Source organism: Leopardus geoffroyi, chromosome B2 (assembly GCF_018350155.1).
Source record: "Leopardus geoffroyi isolate Oge1 chromosome B2, O.geoffroyi_Oge1_pat1.0, whole genome shotgun sequence".
In the NCBI taxonomy this organism is placed as follows: Eukaryota; Metazoa; Chordata; class Mammalia; order Carnivora; family Felidae; genus Leopardus; species Leopardus geoffroyi.
In genome coordinates this window covers 149,425,179-149,441,870 of record NC_059332.1, presented here as the reverse complement: position 1 = coordinate 149,441,870, position 16,692 = coordinate 149,425,179, and the positions used below count along the sequence as shown (strand labels likewise).

The 16,692-nt window shown below is 53.4% G+C and overlaps 1 protein-coding gene across 1 annotated transcript; it reads left to right on the top strand.

The window, feature by feature from the left end:
• Window positions 1–499: 499 nt before the first annotated feature.
• On the top strand, window positions 500–16,404 carry SFT2D1 (SFT2 domain containing 1). Its single transcript, XM_045500252.1, has 8 exons — window positions 500–650; window positions 6,555–6,641; window positions 7,426–7,508; window positions 8,684–8,765; window positions 10,841–10,876; window positions 12,565–12,623; window positions 14,265–14,294; window positions 15,895–16,404. The coding sequence occupies exons 1-8, from the start codon at window positions 588–590 to the stop codon at window positions 15,932–15,934; spliced, it is 480 nt and encodes a 159-aa protein (XP_045356208.1). The 5' UTR covers window positions 500–587; the 3' UTR covers window positions 15,935–16,404.
• Window positions 16,405–16,692: the final 288 nt, after the last annotated feature.

Genomic DNA, 16,692 nt, shown 5'->3' with positions numbered 1-16,692 from the left:
TGGGTGTCGGGGCAGCAGCGCTAGACCCTGGGGCTGCAGTACGGGACGCTGGGGCTGTAGCGCTGGGGGACAGGCTGGCAGTACTAGATCTGGGGCTTCCAAGACTGGACGTAGGGGCCGCAGTACCGGGTGTCGGGGCTGCAGTGCCGGGGCTCCGGTCTGGGGCACCCGCCGTGGGTCTGCGGTGCGGAGCGCCGACACCACGCGCGAGGACCCGCGTTCGCGGGTCCATTCGTCCTACAGCAACGGCTGTGCGTCCGCCGCGACCCGACGCCAGGTGAAGGGAGGCGGCGCCCGCCGCGGTCCGAGGGAGGTGGTCACCGCCACCGCCAGGCTGGCCGGCGGGAAGGGAAGGGGAGGGAAGCGGCGGGCGCAGACCCGGACCCCGGGCAGACGGGCGCCGGCGCGCATGTGCGCGCTGCTAGGCAGCGGCGGGGAGGAGGGCGGGGCGCGCGGGCGCGCCGGAAGCGGGCGGCCCGGACTTCCGGTCTCGTGGGGTTTCGGGTTCCGGCTTCCTGGTTCCGGGTTCCGGCAGGGCACCGGGGGCCGGCAAGCGGGAGCCGCCGGGGCGGCGGCGGAGCAGGGCCATGGAGAAGCTGCGGCGGGTCCTGAGCGGCCAGGACGACGAGGAGCAGGGCCTCACCGCGCAGGTAGCGGGCCGGGCGGGGCGGGGGCGGTCCTGTGCCGGCCGCGTTGCGGAGGGACGACTCCGCCGCCTCCCGGGGAGACTCTGGGGAGCCTCCCCGGTTTTCGTGGCGTCTGCAGAGGCTCGCTTTGAGACCCACCCCACGCCCCGCTTTTGGCCTTCTGACCCTCGGGAGCCCCTCTGCTGCCCGTCTTCGCGCCCCCGGATCAGCCAGCCGCTCTCAGCCCAGCTCCGCTGGGTTTGCTGCGCTCGGCCTGGACCCTGAACCCGGCTGGGCAGCGCCAGCAGGTGGGCAGCGGCTTTGTCCTGCGAGCCGCAGCGAGCCCAGAGCTTACAGTTCCCGTGCGTTGCTTTGCCCCTGGAGGCGGACGAGGCGCTGGGAGTGCGTGTGTGCGTGTGTCTTTTGGGAGTCGGGACGCAGGAGAGGGGCGGGGAAGGTCGTTGAAAAAGCGAAATAACGCGGAATTAGAAGTTGTCCGTTAGGGCATCGAGCCCCTGCCACAAGGTTAAACGTAAAACAAAAACATCCTTTGCTTCTGCGCTCTGAGCCGGAAGGCTTGATGAGGGTTACTTCCTCTGGCGAGAGGTTTAAAAATAGCAGTGGAGCAGGAACTGCTTTGTAAGTGTTTCTGTGGGGCGCATGCTGACGAGCCGTTACTGGCCTGGCCCGGGAGTGGGGCACTTACAACCCCATAGTGCTGCCCGAGGGTCGTTTGTCAGTCCCTTTCCATTCCCATCTCCCTTCCTTGTCGTGTTCACTCAGCACTTCTTGTGGCCGGGGTTCTAGGCTAGTCTCTGGGGGCTTGGGCTGGCGGAGAAGCCTCGGCTCTCAGGGGACGCTGTGACCAGTTGGGCCAATCACAGTGGCAACACAAGAATCCACGAGCGGTAGGTAGTGTGAGAAATGCCACTAGGGCAGTAATGGCTCACCCAACCCATCGATCGAGCCGCTCTTTTGTTCCCCACCTTATGCCCCACGTCTGTGCTGTGTAGTACAGGACCCAGAGCTGCGTGTGGTTTTTTACATTTGCATTAGTGAAAATTAAATACAATCTGGAATTCTTTCTTAGTCACACGGGTCACATTTCAGGTGCTCAGGAGGCACACGTGTTAGTGGCTGCTGTACAGGACAGTACGTGAGTGGGACATCTCGTGGCGGAAAGTTCTGTTGTACTGAGCCGCTCTAAGCCTTGGGGACAGGGAGGTGATAGTGCCCCTTTTCTTGAGCCCACAGTCTAGAGGGGAGAAAGATGTCGAGAATAGTCCAGAAGAGGGGGAAGCTGATGATGCAGGCAAGAGAGGGGATCATTGCTGGGGTGCCGTCCAGGAGTGGTTGGGAAAATCCCAGGAGATGGGACGTGTGCACAAGAGAAGGGGCCGGCCTTGGCCAGCTCACGCAGGCTGGTGTGCGGGCGGCGGGGGGAGAGCGGGGAGAGCGTGTGGCACAGCTCCAGGCGCTGCCTTCAGAGCGGGAGAGGATTCTCCCCCTACTCCTTAGCTGTCCACACTGAAACAGGAAATGAGGTTGCCAGGTGGAAGTTTGGAGGGGGTGAGCGTTGAAGTTCAAGGAGGTGCGAAGTGGTTGGTTAGAGAATAGGAAAACGAATGGAGGGGAGCAGCGTTGGGACTCTTCGCAGCACAGGGCCCCACCTGTGGGCAGTGGTCCTGAATTTGAAGCGGGAGTCACGTTCAGCAGCAGGAGGGCAGGGCAGGACTGGCAGAGTTGGATTTCACCAGGGTTCACATTTTGCCCAGTGAATGTGTCAGAGGGCCAGAGGGCCGAGTGATTATAGGAGGGCAGCCAGAGTGGGGGTGGAGGGGTGCTGGAGGGTAGGGGCTGGTGATCGGAAGGAGGACGCTTGAAACTGAGGTCACGGAGATTGTCGACACGTGGTGCGTTTGTTGCCAGAGAGAAGGGGCCTGGTTGACGTAAGGTGCAGAATTCGACCTTTGGAGGAGAGACGCTCGAGAAGCCAAGAGTCTTAGAGTTTGGAATCTGGCTTACTGCAGTGATGAAGTCCCCAGGAGTTCAGACAGGAGTGGGGGGATGGTGGCGAGCCCCGTGCAGAGTCCTTACAAGAGCAAGAGTTGTGATGGGGCAGTGATGGGGGTGACCCAGGGGATGGTAGTGACAACAGTGAGAAGCAGCAGCAGGTGGCCTGGCGTGATGGCAGGATCTTGGAGGAGGCGTTTCTGGGGCTGAGGAAGGGAGGAGAGTGGCAGTGAACCCCCTAGTCATCAGGACCGGCGGGGGGGTGGGGGTTCTTGAGAAGATGGGGCCCCCCTTGGCGAGTGCAGACAGCGGGGAACGGGCCGGTCAGGGTACGGCTGGGGTGGGGGGGCGGGGAGGATGCCAGGAGCTGCTGGTGATACCTAGGGTGGTGTCCCTTGAGTGCGGCCGGGCGCATAGGAGCCGGGGTGGGAGGACTTGATGGAATTGGCTCAGGGCAGAATGGGGAGGTGGCCAGACAGTGGAGGAGGGATCTGAGATCTGGGACTGCCCCATCATCCTGCTGAGGGTGGAGAGGGTGGAGGCCAGAGTTCGAGGCACGTCCCCAGAGGCCTTCAGCAGGACCACCCGCCCTGGCTGCTGCCCCCCCTGCCCTCCACCCTGGGAGCTGCCTGATTTCCCCTGCAGCACATCCCGCCCCTGCTGTTCTGTTCGCTGGGCATTTGCTTGTTTGAAGTCACCCCCCGCCCCCCAGTCTCCCGCCCCCAGTCTCCCGCCCCCAGTAGCCGGTTAAAGCACTAGGCCACGTGAGAGGGCACTTCCTGCCTTGGAGCACTTTCTGCGATAGAAGCAGCAGGAGGCTGGAACCCAGGAAGGGCTGGCTTCCCTCTGGGCCATTCCCCCAGGGACTCGGCCCTGCCCGGGGCTCCACTCACTGTCAAGGGAGCAGCACGCAAAGGGCTCGCGGGAGCCTGACGTCAGGGAGCAGGTGCGGGGCGCAGGTGCAGGGAGGGCGAGACCCTGAGCGGCCCGTGGAGCTGGCACCCGGGAGCACTCCGTAGGTATTTGCGGAATGGGTGAGCAGAGGCCGGAGGGAAATCAGGCGAGCTTTTCCTTCAAGACGGGAGAGGCCCAATCACGGGGACAGGTGGAGAGACATGGTCTCAGGGAGAGAACTCGGGGCGCTCTTGGGGGTGCGGAGCTGACAGTGCAGGTTCCCAGAGAAGGTGGAGGGCTGGGCTCTAGGGCAGGGCGCACCGACCTCGACCTCCGTGGTGATCCGAGGGAAAGGAGAGAGGTTCTCGAGATCGGCGCGGCGGTCCGGCGGCAAACGGTGGAGGGAGGGCGCGTTGATGGTTTCCGTTTCCTGTGAAAGACGGGGAGCTGCCCGCCAGAAGTGTCAGGGCAAGACTGGAGGTTTGAGCAGCCAGCGGGCCACGGAGCCAGAGGCAGACAGACATCACTGTGTCACGTCAGGCTGCCGGGCAGGCAGGGCCCGCCGGAAGGTGCCGATGACCTGAGCACCTGGCTGTGAGCCCCCCTTCGTGCCATCGGACCGCCCAGAGGAAGAGGACGGCAGGCTGGAGTCGCGGTGGGATTTTGCCAGACGGGTGCGGCGGAAGGGGGATTCCAAAGGCCCTCCTGAGTCGGCGTGGCGTGGGAGTTCCGCAGAACAGAAGGGAGGAGGAGGACCGGGGGGCTGGCTAAGGGGACCCAGAGGCCGCGGTGCAGCCGGGACACAAGCAGTTGAATCAGCGTGGCCACCGTCGGGGGCCGGCAGCTGCCGCTTGAAGTTTGGACGTGGGCTGATTCCGGGTAGTGAGAGTGGCCTGGCTCACTGAGTGCACTGGAGGGCAAAGGTCGCGGGGACTAGGGGGGGAGGCGCAGGGAGGCCGGGCCGTCCGTGCGGATGCCGAAAGCATCCAACACTCTGCCGGGATGCAGGGTGGGACCTGTGATCAGGGGTCCCGAGTGGGAGAGGATGACCAGAGAGCAGTAGGTGACAGGAGTGGGGAGGGCAGGGGTGGCCGTTGACGCGTGAGCCTGCCAGTCAGGGGAGGGGACTGGGTCAGGCGCAGGGCGCCCGGGAAGGTGGGGTGACGATCCCACTCAGGAGAGTCGCTGGACACCTGTTGCCTGTGTTCGCCGTCGGCTCACCTTCAGCTCTTTACGCTGAGCTCAAGACCGGTCTTTGCTCGCGGGTTGAGTATTCCGTATTTACGAATAGAAATAACTTGTTTCGGTTTCGGTTTTAAGATCACCCCGTGGAAATGGTAATGGGGGAGACGCCTCCTGTTGTGCAAATAGCTGAGCCGACAGGAGAGCAACAGTGGGGTGATTTAAACTTGTACAGAAAGTGCAAACGACACGCACCCGCATCGCGGTGTCCTCACCCTGACCGTTCGGAAGTCGGGCTCACGGAGGTCCCTGCCCTGCACGTGTCGCGGGCCGCCTCCCGTGTCGTGCTCCACCTCTGGGCTTTGTTGTGCTCTGTGTAGCAGGGACACTGTTGGTGGGCGCCCTTCTGGTCCCGTGAGGTTCGGATGTTTCCACGGCTGGTCTAGCCTTCACGTACAGTGGAGCGATTCTGTAAACGGGGGACGTTGCTGGAAGCAAGAATGGGAATTAAAGCAAATTTTTGAAAAAACATTTCCTAAATGTGTTAAAAAGTGATGTGTGTTACATTTACAATCTTTATTTAGTTATTTTTATCTACTTTTCATGCTGCATAAGGACTCCCAGACTAACCTGTCGAGGTAAGGAATGTAGCCAAAGGTATTTTGAGCTTTCGCATATAAAATTTTCTGGTTTTGCTTCATTATTCTCGAGAATACATACTAAGCGTGTCTCATTTTTGAGTATATACGGTAACGTAAGTCAGAAATGGCATGTTGATACATGAGTCCTCAAGATCTGTTTCTAGTTTCTTGAGGCAGCTGCTTTTGTCCCGCCCCAGCCTCACTGGGACAGAAGTTGCAAGAGTGTGTTGCCTCCCCCCCCCCCCATCAGTGTGTCAGGAGCGGGGTCACTGCCGCTCTCTTCTCTCACCGTTTGGTCAGAATTTGCACAGCATACAGGAATTCTCTTGCTCTAGCATAAATGATCTTTCCGGTAATGTGTTTTTAATAATGGGTGAGGGGGTACCTAGGGCTTTCCTGAGTTGGTTTTAAGTGAACTTTTATAACGCATGAAAATGATCACCCCTGCTGGCTGCCCAGGTCCCCGTCGCGGGGCGGGTGTACCCATCTCCCAGCGGCTCACCCTGGAGGTCCTGCAGTCACCCCACTTTGCCCACGGAGGTGGGTTCCGGAAGGCTGGCCCCCTGCCTCGAGGCAGAAGTGACACTGAGGTGCGGGGTGACGCTGCAGGCCGGGGCTGAACTCCAGCCGACGCCACATCAGGTCCCCCTTCCCCGTCCAGCCCCCCGACTTTCTACAGGGTTTCTCCTGAGAGCAGTTCGTGTACCAGATCCCTGTCTCAGGCTCTGCATCAGGGAGCCTGCCGTATGCGACCTCCGGCGGGGATGCGGGGAGGTGGTGATCCCTGCGTGCCGGGACCGTCTCCGCATCATAGGTCCACAGTCCGCTTGTCTTGTTTCTTTAAGCACTGAGTATTTTATAACACGCATCATATGCTGTGTCCACTGGTCCACGTCCATGTGTGCCTGGTGTCCTGCCCAGGTAAGGCCCTGGAGAACCGGGGGCCCAGGGCTGCTGTCACAGCTGCTCTCACACCTGGGCAGGGCTCTCGGCTTCTCAGGACCATGTGAGTCCCAGGTCATGTTCACATCTCCCTTGGCAGCCGTGGACTGTGGCTCTTCTCCAAGGCCCGACCATGTGCAGCATAAGACCGATTCCCCGTACGGGTTAAAGTGAAACTGGGCCATAATTCAGCATAAAGAATCAGATTGGTTCATGGCAGGTTAAGAACGTGTTCTGATCTCCCTTCCTCTTTAAGGTCCTGGATGCCTCGTCCCTTAGTTTCAACACCAGGTTGAAGTGGTTTGCGATCTGCTTCGTGTGCGGCATTCTCTTCTCTATCCTTGTGAGTTAAAGCTTCGTGTTGCCCGATCGCTTTTACTTTTTGTCAGACCAATGACCCCGTGTAGCGGCAGCGAGCAGCCTGTAGTCGATCGCAGTGAGTCTGTTTCCACGGGATGTATGTCGCCTCAAATAGGGGCGAGGAGATCAGGACGGGGAGGGAGGCGTTCACATTTCATGGGGTTTAGGGGCTGTGAAAATAATTAAAAATAAAATTTTTTTTTTTTAATGTTGATTTATTTTTGAGACAGAGAGAGACAGAGCATGAACGGGGGAGGGGCAGAGAGCGAGGGAGACACAGAATCCCAAGCAGGCTCCAGGCTCGGGGCTGTCAGCCCAGAGCCTGACACGGGGCTCGAACTCACAAACTGTGACACCGTGAGCTGAGCTGAAGTCGGACGCTCAACCGACTGAGCCCCCCAGGCGCCCCGAAAATCATTTTTTTTTAAGAAAACCCCATGTGTGTAAAGAGCTGTAGGGTCAGGAATCGAGATGCCTTAACTACTTTGTTTAACTTGCCGTTTACGAGGCCTGTTGACGTAAGAGTGAGGTTGACTCACGTGCACAGGGGAGGTTGTGTTACCGCTAAGTTGTGCGCACCGACCCGCAAAACAGGCAGAAGGCTCAGAGTCGATGACAAGGAAAGCTCACTGCCTTTTTAGAACTACAAAAAGTCTGCATTGGCGCATTTATACTTAAACTGCATATTATGTAACGATCGTACGTAGCGCGTTTGTGTTTCAAGCTGTCACGGTGGTGTCATGATTTTAAAATGTGTCTTAACTCAGGGAACTGGATTACTGTGGCTTCCCGGGGGCATCAAGCTTTTCGCAGTGTTTTACACGCTCGGAAACATCGCTGCGCTGGCCAGGTACGTGTAGAAGCCGGGCTCTTCGGGTCGTTTGGGTTGCTGTTGCCATCGCGGTCTTCCTTCCCGGTGAGCACTTCCTGCTAGGGTCTGCTTCTGTAGCTACACAGTTGATGTTCGCGCAGGAAACGTTTATCGTTCCCTGCCGTGGGCCAGCGGCGCGGCGGAGTGGGGCGGGCAGGGCGAGCCAGCATTTGGGGCCCTTGCCGGGTGTTTCTCTCCGTTACCCCAGTGTGATCCTTGGAGCTGGGTGAGTCCCTACCCCGGGGGTGTGCCCAGTGAGGTGACCAGGCGCACTTCCCACCAGACCGTCCTCCGGAGCCCCGCTCCCTGCTTGTGAAGCCCCGTCTTAGTGAGAGAAAGGACCGGCCCTCCAGCCGACCAGCCCGAAGATCCGGCCTTAATGGTGGCGAGCGCCAGCGAGCCCAGTGGCATTTCGGATCGGGCTTTCGCAAATTCCTGTCTGAGGATCTTTGGTGCATGTTTGGGTCTTTGGAGGTCTGTTGAAGTAGGTGTCAGAGGCAGGAGTTAGCTTTCCCAGGTGACCTCCTGTCTCCTCCGTGATCTTCTGGATCAGAGGTAGTCACGTGAAGCTGTGTGAGCTGAGGCCAAGCTCAGCCCGCTTTCCTGGGCTCGTGCCTGCAGGCCTTCCGTTCCAGGCTCCGGTCTGAGCAGAGCCCAGCTCAGCACGTGTATGTGTTGCCGCTGTCGGGGGCTTTAAACGGACCGGTGTCCGGAGGGCGTCGTTCATCGCTCTGGCCCGTCACGGGCGGAAATGAGGAAGGGTAGTGACTGAGTTGGCACAGATTGGAAGCAGGTCACCTGTGAGTTCAGGATCCCTCCGACCACCAGTAATGTGTAAAAAGGCATTTATGTGGGTCATAGGAAACTAGATTAAAGTTTCCTTTTGGGGAGCCTGGCTGGCTCAGTCCATAGAGCATGTGACTCTTGATCTCGGAGTCATGAGTTCATGCCCCACGTTGGGCCTAGAGCTTACTAAAATAAACAAGTTTTAAAAAAAAACGAAGGTTTCCTTTTAATATTAAAGAAAAATATAAGTGATCTAGTGAGAAAGTTTTATTAGTAAACCAGCACGGGATGTCTTTTCTTGAAAGCATTTTTGTTTATACGGCCAGACAAATTATAGACTCATCTCTGCTCCTGTTTGTTTCAAATAGTACGTGCTTTTTAATGGGACCCATGAAGCAGCTGAAGAAAATGTTTGAAACGACAAGATTGCTTGCAACAATTATCATGCTTGTAAGTAAACACTGACAATCCACGCGTTTGGACGTGTCTTGCGTTACTGCTTTGCAGATGGTTGCCCGCCCTTCTGTCTGGACTGTTCTGTTTCTCTCGCTGCCTGTTTGTCATCCTCACATCCTTAGGCCTGTGTGTTTGCAGGAGGTAGATGGTACAGCGTCACCTAAATTGGCCGACTCGGTAAATCCCGCCTTCTGTTGCACGTGCCTGACGTCGGAGCTCCGTGGGTTCAAAGCGGAGCTGGGAGGTGCTTGAACGCTGTTTCCAAGCCCCGCAGAGCGCCTCTTACCGGAGGTGTGTGCTCTCGGGGAGGTGGGGCCGGAGTACAGGTCTCCTCCGGGGCCACTGGAGTCCTCTCGGGGACGCTGGGCTCAACTGACGTAGCCGGTCGTCTGGCTTTGGTGCCTTCCCGTGTCACCGTTTGTACTCCCAACAGCGTGGCTTCTGTGGCCGGACCTGTGAGTGTGCCGGGTCCCTGTCACCGGACTGTGCACGGCTGCCAGGTCGTCACCCTGACACCTGGCGTTCTCTTTATCTGTGAACCGGGCGAGGGGCGGGTAACCGTTTTCACGTCGCACATTTGGGGTTCTCGGCTGATGTTTTGGGGTCCCGGGCCGAGGAACTCGAGTGTCCCTGTGTGCACTGAGCCCCCGGCTCCCAGCGTGTTTGTCTGTGTCTCTGGCGGCTTCCTCTTGCCTCTTTAACGCACGTTGTAGAGTGTAAGGTCAGTCGTATCGGCCGGTTTGTCCTTGTAACCACTGCTAAGCTTCTAGACGCGGCTCATTCTCAGCCATAATGTGTGTCTCCTCCCACCTCGTTACCCGAGGGAACACCTGTTTCAGACTAACTTCTCGTTCGTGTCCTTTTTCGCTGTCATCATAGTTTAGTACCGTATTTCCGATTTTTCCAGTTAGAATTTCGTGTGTTAGCATGTATAGCGATACGTTAACACTCAACTTTGTCTAGGTTACTGGGAAGTTATCTCATGCCGTTAGACCGTGAGAAGTTTATATTTTACTAGGATTTTTTGGAGACTGGCTTTGCGTAGAGTCTCCTGGAACCCGTCTTAGTCGTGTATAAGCATCAAGTGGAGAAGGCTGTGCAAACATTTAGAAAGGTAGACCGTTTCCCGGAAGAGACCGTTAAGTATTTATGTGACACAACTTCGGTGATGACTCCAGTCAGCATGTCCACCTGACTGTTGTGTGTGGTCTCATTTGCTGCTCACGTAAGATTTTGCCTGATAATGGCCGTGCGCCCATCCGGCCACTCACGTGGCGTCTCCTCAGTGCCGGCCCCCACCTCAAGCTCGTCGCAGACCAGTTCTGCTTCGTTCGTTGCCCGAGCCCTTCGGAGCCCGTGGGCAGACAGCGTCCTCATTTTCAAGAGAAGATGACTGGAGTCTGGACCGAATGACTGATTTAACACTCGAAGCGTCAAAGCCTAGGGCTCTCTGTCCGCCAGCCTCCTGCTTGTCTCTGTTGCTGTCACCTGCCCCTTGGGGGACCCAGGGATGTGGAGTGGTGCTGTCATCTTCTGCATGGAAATCATCACAGTAGATTCCTTCCGTAGAGTTAAGTAAACTAGAATTACTGGGCGTCCCCAGTCGTACTAAGCACTCTGTTGGCGATTTTCTGTTGCCAGACACGAACACAAGCGCTCGTAAGAACGGCGGTTGTCTGGGATTAAGAGGGTGGGTGTCGTGACGAGCACGGAGTCGTGTGTAGAAGGGTTGAGTCCCTCCGTTGATGTTAATTATACGAGAATTAGAAAAATTGAAGATCAAATTAAAAGAACAGCTGATACCACTAAGCCATTCCTCAAGCATCCTTTCCGTTGATTTGATCAACGGATCGTTCACTGGGAGCTTCCGGTTTGCCTGGGAACACTGCAGCCACGGACTCGAGGGGAGGGCGAACTCGGCACGCAGTGTGGAATGCACTAGACTTGGCCGCGGCTCTGATCTTGTCCTGTAGTTTTATTATGCATGCAAATGATGCAGATTAGTTTATGATTTTTTTTAAGGTTTTGAAAGGACTCACATTTGCAATTTTTTCTTTCCTTTCCTATAGTTGTGTTTCATACTTACCTTGTGCGCTGCTCTTTGGGTAAGTATGTCAGCTGTGCCTGCTTTCTGCTAACTGCCCCTCACCGTCATGCTCACCCTGCTGTCCCAAAGGAGCTCAAAGTCTGGCTTCTTGAAGCCCACAGAGGTTGGGTGTCCCTGACATTGTGTATCGTGACATGAGCTTAGTGGCTGCACTCGCGATGAACCCCGCCATCCAACAGAGGCGGGCTCCTGCTTACCTCCGGAGCACACTGACCTGACCCTGACGGCTCCTGGGCTCCCAGGGGCTCCTGCTGGGGTCTGTCTGCCCTCGTCTGCGGTGCTCGCGAGCCGGGCCATCCTGTCCCCTGCAGCAGAGAGGAGGCCGCTGATGAGGGAGTGCGTTCCGAGTCGCAAGATGTCAAAACTAGTAAGAAAGGGCAAGAAAACAAACCCAAACAAATTAGCAAAAGGGGGCGCCTGGCCGGCCTGGTCGGAAGAGCGTGCGACTTGATCTTGGGGTTGTGACTTTGAGCCCCACGTTGGGTGCAGAGGTTACTTTAATTAATTAATTTTTAAGAAGATGTGAAATCGCTTAAAAAAAAAGGGCGGGCAGGCAAAAGAACTTCAATATACCTGTTACTGTTAAGGTGAACAGCTCTTCATTAGCCCGAAGTTCATTGCACTTTCCAGTGCTCCTGAGTCTTTATTCCCTTTATTTATTTGCCCCCCCCCCCCCATCTACTTAGGGATTTGAGGTGGTTCGTGAGCTATCGAGAAAACTACACATTAAAAAAAAAAAAAGAAACAGTAGCATATATGTTCTAGAAATATTCTGTGTCAAAATGGACTGAGCTTTAATTGGGTGACAATTCTTACCCCTCATTTCTCAATGATGACTGAAAGAATATTCTTTAGTTTTTTTCATGTTTGTTTATTTTTGAGAGAGAGAGCGTGAGCACGAGCGGGGGTGGGGCAGAGAGGAAGACACAGAATCCAAAGCAGGCTCCAGGCTCTGAGCTGTCAGCACAGAGCCTGCAGGGCTCGAACCCACAAACTGTGAGATCATGACCTGAGCCGAAGTCAGAGGCTTAACCGACTGAGCCCCCCGGGCGCCCCTAAAAGAATGTTCTTAAAGAGTATTTGCATATCTGTATGGAACATTGAGTTTTGGCCTTGGCCTAACAGCCTATTTATTTATAGGCAGTAAGTTAAAATCAGTAAAGAAGTAAGCAAAAATAAAAATGGACAAGGAATTCTAAAAATAGGCCATTTTAAAACCGAAACTGTTAATTTTACGTTACTCTAGAAGATCACGATAAAATGCCGTTTTTCTTCAAAAAATAACTCCAGGAGCAAGAGAGAAAGGAGTAAAGGGTGCACATCCCACCCAGGACAGAGATCGGATAGCTCCGTGGGGTTTTCAGGGTTGATTTTAGTAAAGGTGGCGTCGACTTGGAGAGCTGGCGGGAGAGCACCAGCGTGGGCAGCCTCACGCGGTTACTTCGGGGACACTCACTCGGTGCCCTGTATTTCCCAGCGTCTAAATTGACACGGAGACTTTAGAAAGGAAAGATGCTTCACAGAGATTTAAATTTTGGATCTGCCGAGTCTCAAATTTGTCACGGTAAAGCTTAATAACGTAAATGAAGCTGTCTGCGTTTTCAAAGGGGAGGAATTGAAACCTGTTTGAGAAAAATATTTTTAAAGATTCCTAACTTGCTGTTTGTCTGTTTTTGCTGTTGTTAGTGGCACAAGAAGGGCCTGGCCTTGTTGTTCTGCATATTGCAGTTCTTGTCGATGACCTGGTAAGTCTTGCTTAGGCTGGTGAGAAACTTCAAATGCCCTAAGTCTCGATAAGCATTTTCTTATGGAGCCTTTGAGCCTGGGAATGTCTGGCCCTTCGTGTGATGGTTCGAAGCATGTGCCCTGGAGGGGACGGACCTCCTGAGAGGTCAGATGAGTGCGATTTGCAGTGTCCCGTGGGACCCACACGTCGCTCGGTGGTGACTGGGGAGGGGTGGGGTCACACCAGTGGGGGGTGGGGTGCTGTTGCACAATGATGCCCTTACTTCTTCTTCTTCGTATGAGAAAGAAACGACAGCACATGTAGGGAATACCAGATGGACGCGTACAAGCGAGGCCATGTCAGGGAGAAGCCCGGGAGAATACTGATATCGCCCGATAGTTACAAGGGAGAATTCCCTCTGCTGTATGTGGCCCTGTAATATCTGGCACGTCCCATCTGAATCGTCAGTGAATGCAGTTGATCTTCGGCACGAGGGGCACCAACCCCCACCGTCGGAAATCTGTGTGTGACCTTTGCCCCAGAACTTAACTACCAAGAGCCTACTGTTGAAGCTTCGCCAGTTACAGAAGCAGTCGATTAATACGCGTTTTCTGTATGTGTCCTGTAGTGTGGTCTTACGATTATACCTATTCCTTAATTCTTTTTGGTATTCCTCGGCCGCGGGCTTCATCTGCCAGGTTTTTTCAAAATGGTGCAGATCTCCAGCCAAAAAATTTCCCGGTTGTATTTATTGGGGAAAAAAAAAAAAAATCCACATTTAAGTGGACCCAATGAGTTCAAACCCACGTGGTTCCACAGAGTCAGCTGCCCGTGGTTGCCTTCCCGCTGCCTGTGGTGACCTGTCCCTCCGAGTATTCGGCCTCACCCTTCCCTCCCGGCCACATGCTCCCCCTCCTCCGGGAAGCCTCTTTAGGGTCTGGGCTGCGGTGAGTGTGTGATCCGGTTGGTTGCGCCCCTCCTCACACGCGTCCGTGTTTGTCACAGATCCTGTATCTGTCAGAGGGTTTTCCTTCTTCAGAGCTGAGTTCGTGCGCTCCCTGCAGGGGTCAGGCCACCCTGCCCGGGCTCCTGGCCTTCAGCCTCTCTGACGTCGCCCCTGCGAGATCAGTCTTTCCTTGCGCCCTGTTCCCCTCCGCTGGTCGCGGCCTCGACGGGTGTTACCTGCGCTTCTCTGTGCGTGGCTTCCCTCTTGTTCGGGGAACCGTGGGAAGATGTAAATCCCGTGCCTTGGCCTTTTTCTGTAAGAGGTTGCATTTTGTGGCATCATCTGTACGTGATGGTTGATGTATCCCTGAAGGGGAATGCCGTTTATTCTCGCTTTACTCTTTTGATCGAGAAGACTTCAAAGGGTGACCTTCTTACCGGAGCAGGCCCAGACTGTAGCGGGCGGTCGAGTCCCACAGATGGCTCCTGAAAACACAGAGTTTCTTGTTCGGGAGGCGGGGGGCGGGGAACAATCACTTGCCCGTTTACCAAGTTCCCGGCTGAAGCTGCTGTTACCGGTCTGGGGCTGTGCTTTGAGGGTTACTGCACAGCATCGCGCAGTTTTGTTTGTTACGGTGTTGGAGTGTGGCCCCTTGGCATGGAGAAGAGCGGCAGGTGTCTGGATCGTCTCAGCATCTTTGAATTTTTCTTGCAGGTACAGCCTGTCGTACATCCCGTATGCAAGGTGAGCCTGTTCAAATTCCATCTTGTCGTTTCTGGTCCTCTGCTGATCTTGACACAGTTACGTGAATTTTAGGATATGCACATTCAAATATGATGTAAAAAGCTGTTTTTCGTAGACTTTCTCTCCGCATGCCCCCCCCCCCCATTTACTTTATTTACTTTTTAAATAAGATCGATAGAAGTTTGCCGTGTAAAGCAAAACCATTCAGAACATGTGTAGCAACCAGGTTGGAACCTCCTGTTTTTACCAATTAAACATTTACAGTTAGGAAATTTTGATGAGAGATTCCTGATCCTTCCCTGACTGCAAATACTCGGTAAATGGGATGGACAGACACCAGTAAAACAAAATTCCACATTAAAAAAAAAAACGAAAAAACAGGAAGTTAGAAACTGAGGTCTGATAACATCAGTGTTTGTTTGAAGCCAGTAGAAACATATTTATTTTATGTGTCAAGAGTAACTACCATTTTCTTGCATTTTTTTCAGAGAAATGTACTAATTTAGTCGTGGAGGGAAAAACCTAATTATAACCTTAAACCTGACCGGTTCAGAAAAGTACTCTGTTGAGGCACAACTTTGCTTCTGGGTGAAATTTGGGAACAGGTTACATACAAAAAACAGCAAACTCGTATGCCTAACGTGAACAATGAAGGAAACTGTAGAAATACGATTTTTATTCATCTCAAATGGATGATTCTTTCTGATGAGTGCCTATACGGGGTCAACCCAGGTGGGTAGGCTGCCCAGCAGGGGGACCATAGGTAGCTCGCCTGTCCTCGGGGCCCCAGCTGGGAGATGTCGTGCCGTTTCTCAGCAAGAGGACAGGTCACCTAGAAGTGATATCCACCCTGTAAGACTGAGTTCAAAGCCATGGCCAGGCTACTAGAAAGTGCTTAACCCTCTGCCTTTGAGGGCAGCATATAGAATCTGCTCACACAGCTCTAGTCCCCTGGTGAGTGCTTTCCTTAATTTTTTTATTTAGTAAGGTTTTTTTTTTTTTTAAAAATCTCTACACCCAGCGTGGGGCTCAAGTTTCTAACCCCGAGGTCCAAAGTCTCATGTTCTTCTGACTGAGCCAGCCAGGCGCCCTGACTGGTGCATGCTTTTAACAATCCGTATACAAATAGTAATTTTAAATGCATAAAAGCATCAAGTGATAGTTTAAACAAACTGTTTTGGAAAGAAAATGTGAAAGGCGAAGTCTTGTGAATTTTATTTATTTATTTTTTTTGAATTCTGAGGATTTGTCGTAAACGTTTTGCTTCTTAAAATCCAGTTCATTGTTTTAAAACTTGGTTCTTTTGTTAGGTTTTCTTTGGTATTTATGTTTATTTCTTTACATTAAGATTAGCATGTGTGCTGGAAAAGATTTCCTAAAATAAATGCCATTTCAGACATTAAAACATTATTTTCAAATTTCAGTTCCTGATTTCAAGTGATACTCAGCAGAGTTTTAGTTAGAAAATGTTTTGATGGCTTCACTGAGTTCTCTTGTAAAAGGTCCTCATGTGTCTGTCTCTTGGCGGGAATGTTTTGTCCACGTTTGCTCCTGAGGCAGGTTATGATACTGTTTTTCCTTTTTTTTCCCCCCCAACCAGGGATGCAGTAATTAAATGCTGCTCTTCTCTCTTAAGTTGAAAATGAGAAATTCTTTGAAAAGAGCATTGGAAGGACTGATGTTGTGTTTTTGGTGAAGGACGCCTTTCCTGATGCAGTAATCACTCCCCCTACAGCTGCCATGACCGTCGTGACCGTTTTGTGTGCTGGCGGAAAGGCCACGCTTGATTAAACTGTTAAACACTCGTAACGTGAAATTCATGATGTGTCGTTAACATGCTCTCCCCGCAGATTAGGAGCTTTTAATCTCTGCCAATTGTAAATGATTTTTTCCCTGGTTTTTTAACCTTTTCTAAGCAGCATCTAAGATGTGAATATTTAAGACTGTGCCGCAAGCTCTTTTAAAAATGTCTGTTTTTAAAGTATCTTTTTTTTAAAAAACACCTTAAATGTGAAAGTTTTTACTTTAAGCTAAAAATTGCTTATCATATGTAATAAAATAATATATAAATCTTGACAATTTTGAAATAAATCCACACTTGGACAAAGAATATTTTCTGGATCAAATTTATAACGTTTTAGGTGGGGGCACACTGATGGAGTTCTGGCACGACAGAGTGTTTCCGTAGAAAAATGAATGAGAGACGGTCTCTGTCCTAACAATGCTGTGAACATTTGCACAAGATCACAGGACTGTGATGGTGACGGCAGGGAAAAGGGTGTCATCCAGACCAAAAAATACACCAGAAAGTTGAGGAGGAGGGTGGGGCATGGGGGACGGTTCCAGAGGTGCGAGGAGTGTCCACAGGGCAAGTCTGGTAGGTGAGGGTAGGTGAGGC